Source organism: Crocuta crocuta, unplaced genomic scaffold, assembly GCF_008692635.1.
Source record: "Crocuta crocuta isolate KB4526 unplaced genomic scaffold, BGI_CrCroc_1.0 scaffold29, whole genome shotgun sequence".
NCBI classification, from domain to species: domain Eukaryota; kingdom Metazoa; phylum Chordata; class Mammalia; order Carnivora; family Hyaenidae; genus Crocuta; species Crocuta crocuta.
In genome coordinates this window covers 5,028,146-5,037,969 of record NW_027533280.1, presented here as the reverse complement: position 1 = coordinate 5,037,969, position 9,824 = coordinate 5,028,146, and the positions used below count along the sequence as shown (strand labels likewise).

The 9,824-nt window shown below is 48.6% G+C and overlaps 1 protein-coding gene across 1 annotated transcript in view; it reads right to left on the bottom strand.

Moving 5' to 3' along the window:
• Positions 1-9,824, bottom strand: part of CCDC63 (coiled-coil domain containing 63) — a 35,196-nt gene that overhangs the window by 18,017 nt on the left and 7,355 nt on the right. The window contains exons 4-7 of the mRNA XM_077747996.1: positions 9,462-9,651; positions 3,586-3,705; positions 2,117-2,298; positions 468-649 (exon numbers count right to left, since the gene is read on the bottom strand). Coding sequence (XP_077604122.1) covers positions 468-649; positions 2,117-2,298; positions 3,586-3,705; positions 9,462-9,651 — 674 coding nt within the window. The remainder of the gene's footprint in view (positions 1-467; positions 650-2,116; positions 2,299-3,585; positions 3,706-9,461; positions 9,652-9,824) is intronic.

Sequence of the window (9,824 nt, the reverse complement as noted above, 5' to 3'; positions counted from 1 at the left end):
CCCCTTTCCTCTTTGCTGAGTGTGCTTTGTGCCTATCTCCTAGCCATGCATGTGACTACATGCTGAATCTTCTGAGTCCTCCTAGCAAATCACCAAACCTGGGGACTTGATACCCAAGTCTCCCCGACAAAACAATGAAAGGAGAAGCTCCGAGTAAGGACACATCCTACAGGTTGGCCAATAAAATATAGAACCTCCAGTTACATTTGAATTTCAGACAAACAATAGATTTTTAAAGTATAAATATGTCCCAATTGTAGATAATCTACAAATAATTTTTGTTTTCTTTAAAAATTTATTCAGTTTATGTAAAATGTAGATTTAACTAGGTATCTTGTAATGTTATTCACTAAATCTGGCATCCTTACTACTTATACAGAAGGCCTTGGGCACCCTCAGCTAAGGTGGAGGGAGGGAGGGAGAGAGAGAGAGAGAGAGAGAGAGAGAACGACACCTGGAGAATGTACCTTCTTCCCTTTTGGTCTGCTCCTCAAACTCCAGACGATCATTCAGCTTGATGAGCAAGAAGGACTTGAGCTTGGTCTCATGGGCATAGACACGCTCCAGCTCTCGGATCTCCAGGTTGTACTGGGAAATGTCCCTCTGCTGGCGGTCCTTCATGGCGGCCATGCGAGCCGTGGCTTCCAGCCTGAGAGAGGCAGGTGCAGGGTCTGAGCCTCCAGAGGTTCCTCCCTTCTCCTCTCTCCCTAGCAGACCAGAGGGACTTTCTGCCAGTGACCATCACTTCTTTTAATCATGGAGTTTTTCGGGAGTGGAAGAGCAGCCCTGCTTATCTGAATGACAGGAGCTGCCGGCTCTAGCCCATCCCCAGGAAGTGATTTTTCTGTCATCATCACCATCATCATCACCACCATCACCATCACCACCACCATCACCATCATCATCATCATCACCACCATCACCATCACCATCACCACCACCACCATCACCATCACCATCACCACCACCATCATCATCACCACCACCATCACGACCACCACCACCATCATCACCATCATCACCATCATCATCACCATCACCATCACCACCACCATCACCATCACGACCACCATCACCATCATCATCATCATCACCACCATCATCACCATCACCACCACCATCACCATCACCACCATCACCATCACCATCACCACCACCATCATCATCATCACCACCATCACGACCACCACCACCATCATCACCATCATCATCACCACCACCATCACCACCACCATCACCACCATCACCATCATCACCATCACCACCACCATCACCATCACCACCACCAACATCATCACCACCATCACCATCACCACCACCATCACCACCACCATCACCATCATCACCATCATCATCACCATCACCACCACCACCAANCACCACCACCATCACCACCACCATCACCACCATCACCACCATCACCACCATCACCATCATCACCACCATCATCACCATCACCACCATCATCACCATCACCACCATCATCACCATCACCACCACCATCACCACCAACAACAACAGCATCACCACTACCACCACCATCACCACTACCACCATCACCATTACCACTTGTCAGTTACTGTGGCCCAGCTAGTCCTTATATACATATATTATTTACTTCCCACTACCACCCAAAGTGGTCCCACAATAATACAGTAACGATGGAACCAGAGATTCAAACCCAGATCTGACTCCAAAACCTGTTCTCTTCACAGCCCAGCTATATGCCTCTTGCCCAGAGTGGGAGGCCAGCGATAAGGCAGACTGAGAGACCCCCAGGACTGGAGGCAGGGCCACCGGGAGGAGATGGTAGGGCAGAGAAGTTTGCATCTCAGTCCCACCCCATCTGCCATTTCCCTGGCTCTCAGGTAAGTATTCTGGCATGGCGTCTCTAAGCCTTTGTATCCTGGTCTGTAAAATAGGGATAATAACCCCTGGGGCAGTTCTGAGGGTTGAAATAACACCCAGAGCACCTGGCATCATGCTGGGTACACAGTCAGTGCTTAGAGTTATGAGGATTTAAGATCCCTCGATACATACACCCAGGGGCCAAGCCCAGGTGCTTAGCAGGGGCCTAAGAGACATCTCTGCCCCCGGGGTGTCCCCCACAGCCCACCTCTGCTCATAGGCCTGGGAAGACTGCTCAATGGCCATATTCATGGTTTTCTTCTGCATCGACATGCGCCGCTGCAGCTGCTGGTACACATTGTCGTACGCAGCCTTCTCATACCGGAGGTCCTCAATCTCCTTCCGGAGCTTAGCATTGGTGGTCAGCATCTTGTCAAAGTGAATGGTGGCCTGTAGGCAGGGCTGTGCTTCAAAACGGGGCTCACTCCTGGGGCATGAGATAGCTTCCAGAAAGCAGCCAGAGGGTGGGAAGGTCTTCCCCGACCTCCCGCTCCAGGGCCACAGCATAGAGGATGAAGTGCTGGGTGGGAGGCTTGGGCTGGCCACTAACCGTCTTAGGCAAGTTTCCCCTCCCCCCCCGGCCCCGCCCCACCCCGGATTTTAAATTCCTCAACTACTTTTATGCCTAACTTCCAGGTTTTAGCAAGGGTAGGGGAAAGGAAAAGGTACTTGACACCATGAGGAAACAAGCAGCCGAATCCAGAAGGCAGAACTTTCTAGAACAGCTGTCCCAGACTCTTCACCAAGTTGGTGGCTGGAAAGGGCTGGGACGGGGCTGTTATAGAGAAGGGTTCTCAAGCTTGGCGCTGTTTTGCACTGGATGATTTGTGGTGGGGGCTGTCCTGTGCTTTGTGCTATTAACGTCCTGGTCTCTGCCCACTAAATGCCAGTAACACAAGGGTGCCTGGGGGGCTCAGTCAGCTGAACGTCCGACTTCAGCTCAGGACACGATCTCACGGTTCATGGGTTTGAGCCCCACGTCGGGCTCTGTGCTGACAGCTCGGAGCCTGGAGCCTGCTTCAGATTCTGTGCCTCTCTGCCCCTCCCCTACTCACACTCTGTCTCTCTCTGTCTCAAAAGTAAATAAATACTAAAAGAATTTAGAAAATCCTGCTTAATGCAAAAGTCACCATAAATTGAAAGCAATCAGGAAATACCACTTTTCTCTCTATCTGGTTATGCATGTCCGTGCTGAATATTTCCTAGAGACAACATCCACAACAACCAAAAAGCACCAGGTCTAATAGAGATGTGACCAGATTACGATGGAGGGAAGGTCTAACTAATTCTGCTTGCTGAGGGATAATATTTGAGCTGCTTCTTGAAAATGAGCAAGAGTTTTAAAGTCAAGTCACTAAGAATAGGCATCCCGGGAAGGGTGGGAGATTGGGATGGGGGGGAGGGGGCAAATGCATGGTACATAAAGTGCAGAGAGCAAGACAGAGAAAGGCACCTGGGGTAACAGTGGGCCAATGAGTGATGGAATAGAGTGGATGGAACAGAGCAGATGGAAGAGGGTGGATGGTAAGCCTAAGAGGCTGCCTGGCTTGTATGAAGCCTATTATTTCACCTTCTCCTGATGGGTACGTTCTGCTAATGGCGCCACGGACATCATTCTCTACCCTGAGCAAGGGAAGGCAGAGCTGTGTGCAAAGCTGCAGAGAACACCCTACGTACGAGATTCAAACGGGTTTCCAAAATGTGGATCTGTTTTTGCAATTTCCGGGGGTCATTGGCTTCTTGTATCTTTGCAAAAATCTGTTTTTGGTTTATAATTTTTTTTTCCATCTGAACAATCTGGAAAAAAAAAAGGAGAGAGAGAGAGAGAGAACCCCCTCAGCTGTGTTAAATTAACATCTGTATGGTACAAATTTTACAGTTCATTAACGTAAGTGTGCTAAAATAAAAACTGCAATGTTCTTTCTTTTCCTACAAAAGGATTTTTCATTTCTCTCTTGAATCCATGCTCAACTCAACTTAATCTTAGCCAGTTTGGGGTAAAATTAGGCAATTGAGAGGTTTTGTTTTTACCTGTGCATGTGAATTTCACTCACCTTTTGGATGGGTATCATTTCACATGTGGCCAAAAGCATTCCTAACACACCATGCGCTTTCTGCATTAGGATCATTGATTCTGACTTCAGAGAAGTGAAATATGCCCTTGCCACGGTGGGCAGGAGAGAATTTTGGTGTTTCTATCTACCTTTGTAGCTCCAGCCAAGTTCTCCAGACCCGAACATAACCCCCACCTCCACCCCACCATCACCTTCCCACAGAGCTCACTCTGTAGTTTCTCCTACAAGTACCAGCGGATCATGTCATTTCCTCACACCACTAGCAGGTGCATAACCAGCCTGCCATAGGGCTTTAACCCCACCCATGCAGAGATCCATATTACCTGCCCACAGCTCAGCCCCATCCAGAAGCAGCTGGCTAGTGCTAAATCCTAGAAGGCTCTAGAGAAGTTCATAGAACTGTTATCCGGGGGCACCTGAGTGGCTCAGTTGGTTGAGTGTCTGACTTTGGCTCAGGTCACAACCTCACAGTTCATGGGTTTGAGTGCCACATCGGGCTCTGCGCTGACAGCTCAGAGCCTGGAGCCTGCTTCGGATTCTGTCTCCCCCTCTCTCTCTGTCCCTCCCCTGCTCACACTGTCTCTCTCCAAAAATACATAAAACATTAAAAAAATTAATAGAACTGTTATCTGAAGACAAGTGGGTGCCAGGTCTTAATGTGTTAGAGATACTTTATCTTCTTAGAGTTTGAGCTGAGATGAAGCTCTGAGACTTTTTTTTAACCCTGGTGGGTGAAAGGTGGGGGCGCTGTCCTTTAAAGCAATTTGATATGTTCCTGTTTGTCTGGAGGTATTAGCTTGAATTTACCATCTGAAGCCCAGCTCCTGTCTGGAAATTGAGAAGTTCCGGATGAGAGGGGTTAAGTGCTTGGTGTAATGAAATATAAAGTTTGTCAGCCTACATGGAGGCTGGCTTCCAGCTGGGAGCAAGACACTCCTGTGCTGAGCTTGGGCTGATGAATTTTGGGAGCAATAGCATCTGGGGCTCTACGTTAGTGTCCCTGAGATGTGGTTTCCTTTGGTCATTGCCAAACCTTCAGGAAGTCTATACAGCACAGTCTCAGTTATGATTGTGGAACACTGAAAGAAAAATCTATACTAGAAGTTGCAAACTATAGCCAGGCAGGTGACATAAATGAGTAAAGTGGGCCCACTATACAGGCCGGTGGGGAATAGAAAACTGGAGCACATACCCCTACCTTAAGAGACAGCAACTTGGATCATGCAACTATAAGTTATAGAAAATGCAACTAAATAGTGGCTCAAACAAATTATGGTTTCTCTTTCTCTCCATATATATGGCTAGCTTAAGTTGAATAACTCAAGGAAGTAAACACAAGAGCTCTGTAATTCACCTGGCCTTTCCCTTATGGTCAAAAAATGGCTGCCACTGCACCAGCTTTCACAGTTATATTCCAGGGAGGAAGGTGGAAGCAGCAACATGGATACATGACTAGGACCTATATCTAGAAAGCAAAACTTTCTGACACCTCCAACACACTTCCCCTCAAATTTTATTGTCCACCTTTAGCTGCAAGGGAGGATGAGAAACAGAGCTCTTTAGGAATCTGTTAGAGAGGAAGAAGTAGAGAGTGGGTTAACAGCTGTGGTGTCACCACAACACCATTTGGTTGGGTTGTCCCATGCAAATTCAGGGTCAGTGCTGCCAAGTCATTCCATCTTTTTGTTTAAGCCAGATATCCAAATTTTTACATGAAATCTTTCAATTTTAACATGGTAACTAATTAAAATAAATTTTAGACACTGACTGGGCCAAAGCCTTTATGTTGTCAGGCTTAATCTGTCTTGAAGACCACCAATTTGGTCTACACCCACATTTAATCTTGAAGGGACCACAGTACTCTGATGAAAGACAGTTTTAGGCAGTGAGAGATACCAAGCAAAGGACGAAGAGTATTCCAAAGTCAGGTGGCTGTAAGAGGCATCAACAGCCAGAACTGTAGCGGACATGGTGGGTGGTTAGGCCACCAACCCCCATCCCACCCCAGAAGACTGGCCCAAGTCACCTGTGGTAATTCTGTCCCCCGTCTATGATTTATTCATTCATGGTTGGACAGGACTAAACCACCTGGGGCCTCTGAATTGAGCAGGGTGATTGCTAGGGAAGCTTCTGGAAAAAGTTTCCTCATTTCCTAAAAAATGTTATAGGAAAAGATAGTCTGTGTTCTGTGTGAAAGTCATTCTTTTCTGGAGGGCCATAAACAGACCAGATTGACCTCTCACACCATAATTTGCTGCCCCTGGTCTAGCCCCAAACCAATTATAGAAATTTCATTTCCTTTGGCCAGTGATTGGCCTAGAAATTGCTATATACCCTAGCCCAGGCCAATGAGGGAAAATCAGCTGAAGAGATTTGGTGAAATATTCTCTCCCTCATAAGTAAGAATATCACGTAAGAACCAGCTCTCCATCCTCCATCCTTTCTTCATATCTTTGAATGTGATTCTGTGAGAAGCTATACGAGCTAAGCTTTGGCAGCCATCTTGTGACCATGAGGGGAGGGCCAACCAAGAAGATCAGAGAGAAAAAGACCAACCTGTCATTGTAGAGCTACTAAACCATCTCTGGGACAACCATTCCCCAGACAGATATCTTGTTACATGAGAAAAACAAACTTCTATAGCCCAACGTCTTCCCACTGGTTCATCAAGCAAGATGGCAGCCCAGATGATCGGGCATCAAGGGAACCTCTGGGTCACACGCAAACTTGTGAGGCACGCAAACGCTGTTGACGATTGATAGTAGCCAGGCTTTGCTTCAAGTCAAGTCAGATCCCCGTTCTAGTCTCTTCTCCTCTCTTGTGCTGTGCACAGGAAGCTCCCTCAACCCCAAGCCCCACGAACTCACCTATAATGGCTCGTTCTAATACACGGAAGGGCAGCATCTGCAGACTGAAGCATTGCCTGCACTGACGGGATGCCCTGCCCTGCCTGAGTTGACTCAGAGACCTCAGGCTTCAGCTCCTGGCCTGAGGTGTGGAGGAAGGTGTGATGTCAACACTTCCCGGTGGCTCTTGTCATTAAATTCAGGCTCCTGNACTATTTGTAAAATAAATAAATAAATAAATAAATAAATAAATAAATAAATAAATAAATAAATAAATTCAGGCTCCTGTCCCTTTGGCATCTTTAGGTCAGGTGTTGCCTTTGTGATGCTGAGAGTAATCAGGCCTCTGGTGGGAAACATATCCGAGGCTGCTCCCCCAGAGGAATGCGTTGCCTACGCAAGTGCTCTCTCCAGCATGAAGGCATTGGCTTATTTGATTCTTGAGGCCAGGCGGAGCCTGCTGAGGTCCCTGCCTCCAGTGATCTCTTGCCAGGAAGCAGCTCTGGGCATTGTGTGGTGGTGGGCACAGCAGGAGGGGACTCTGGGCAAGGAGGGGTTTTGTAGAGGGCAGCGAGCACCATATTCTTTTGAGGGTTCCAAAGTAGGCTGCCCTTTCCTACTGTTTCTGAGAACCCATGTCCCCATCTATTCTTCAATTTTCCTCTTTTTTCACTGCTATTGCCTCCTTTCTTATTCATTCATTCATTCATTCATTCATCAGTGATTATTAAGCACCTGCTCTGTGCCAGACAACAGGCGTATGCTGGTAATCAAGACACCATGATGGCCCCTGGCCTCAACACGAACTTATAATTTAGGACTGGAAACAAGCTATGAAGCATATTTAGTCCTAGGAAAAGGGAGATGTAAGGTATGTTGGACACGTCCAGTAGGAGCCTCTGGGGAAGAAAGGAAGGGACAAGTATCCAGAAGTTCCCCAAGCAGAGAAGATGGGGAAGGGCAATCCAGGCAGAGGGAAAGGCATGTGCAAAGGCCTGCAGGTGAGAGGCAGCACTGTGGGTTCATGGAGGTGGCCAGTGTGCATGGGACACAGAGGAGGCGGAGGGTGGAGGAGGGAAGGTAGAAGGGGCAGGAAGGACGCAGTGCGGCAGAGCCAGCAAATCACACAGGGAGTCTGGCCTTTATCTCAAGAACAATAGGAAATTACTGAAGGGTTTGGAAGCAGAGGAAAGATGTAATGAGATTCCCAGATTCTTTCAGTCAGTAACTATTTATTGAGGATCTACTACATGCCAGGCACAGGATGTACCGAGGGGAACAAAACAGACATGGTCCTTGCCCTTCTGCAGGCGACACATTACAGAGACAGAGGACACCCGTGTTAAAACATAGTTGCTGCTATGAGAAGTGCTGTGAAGGGGGTGCCATGGGATCTCATGAGGGGCTGAGGGGGCGTGCTGGGATCTTGTGTTCGACCCCCGAGGTGCACTCTCCACTCTGTGCCACGCGCCCCGCTCTGTGCCCCAGGAAGCTGACCCGCAAGGAGCCCACAATGGCTTCCTTGCACCGGGGACCCATGGGTGAGAAGAGAGAGGCCGGAGTATTTATTCCGTCTGGCCTGCTCCCTGTCTTGTTTCCAGAGTGTGCCCCCTGCCCACTGCGGCTAACCCTGCGGTGCTTCAATGTCCCTACTCTGTGCCCCCACCCTTGTGGACAGTGCTTCATAAAACTCTTCTCAGAGTACCTTCCTGAGCGTACTATTTGGTTTTGGCCAGGAACCTAATTAATGCAAGGCGGATATGCTTTAAATGGGAGAGAGGGCATAGAAAGGGCCTCCCTGAAAAAGTCACACTGAAGCTGAGACATAAAGAACAGGCAGCGGGGATCAGAGGAACGTGTGCAAAGGCCCTGAGGTCAGATTAGTTTTCACATATTTCGGGGGGGAGTCTTCTGTAGCTGAGTGAGATGAGCGAAGGAAGGAGTGACATGGGATGAAGACAGAGGGGTAGGCAGGGCCTCTCAAGCCAAAGTAAGGGATGTGACCATTAACATTGTCCATCAGATGTCTCTAGCTCTTTGCCTCTGGCTACATACACTTCTTCAACCCTTCTGTGGACAGGTAGAGTTGACTATTTGGGGGGTGGGCATTTGGGGTGTATATGGATTTAGTAGACTATTTTGAGCCTATGGGTCATAAGCAGAAGCGATGTACCGCTTGTAGGCTGCAGCATTCAATTGCCAGTGTGAGACTTTCCAGAACTCTCTTTTTCTCTGCCACAACACCTGGCAATATTCAAGATGGTGGATACCCCATTGGCCTGGTCTCAGGGTGAGAAGCTATAAGAGCCCCTCGCCAATCCATGACAGACAGAGCAGGAACGAAGAAATCTTTGTTGCTTTAAACCACTGAGTTGTGGGGGAGGGTTGTGACTGCAGCATAACCTAACCTCTCCTGACTGGCACAGGAAGGGCTTGAGAGTCGACTCTAAGTGCAGTGGGGAGGCGCTGGAGAACACAGTGGAGGAACGGGGTGCGGGTCCCATGGTGGTGGAATGGCCACAGTTGCCTTTAGAATATGGGGGTGTCCGATCTGGCCTAAGGCATCGTGGGTACCCCCGCCGCCCCCCTACGTCTCCTCACTCTGGTTAACCCTCTAAGAGAAAGACCGCACCTTCTCATCCAGTTCTGCCAACAGCACCTTCAGTGACTTAATCAGGGCCTCATAGTCCTCCTTGGTTTGCAGCAGGAAACACAGCTCCATGTAGTTTTTCTCATTCAGTTCCAAGTTCTTCGAGGACTTGATGAGACTCAGAAGCAGAGTGATCTCCTCCTGCTCTCCTTGCAGGGTCTCGATTTCCTTGCTGTTGGGAAAGCAGCACGTGATTAGCTCAGAACCCCTGAGTTCACCCCGGACGCTCCAGGCTCCTTAGCGCTAAAGCAGCCTCGGAGAGGTACTTCCCACCCCTGCAAGTGGCAGGGGCTTGTTCAAGCTCTTGGTCTGGGTCTAGAACTCTGCCTGCCTGCGACCCCATTC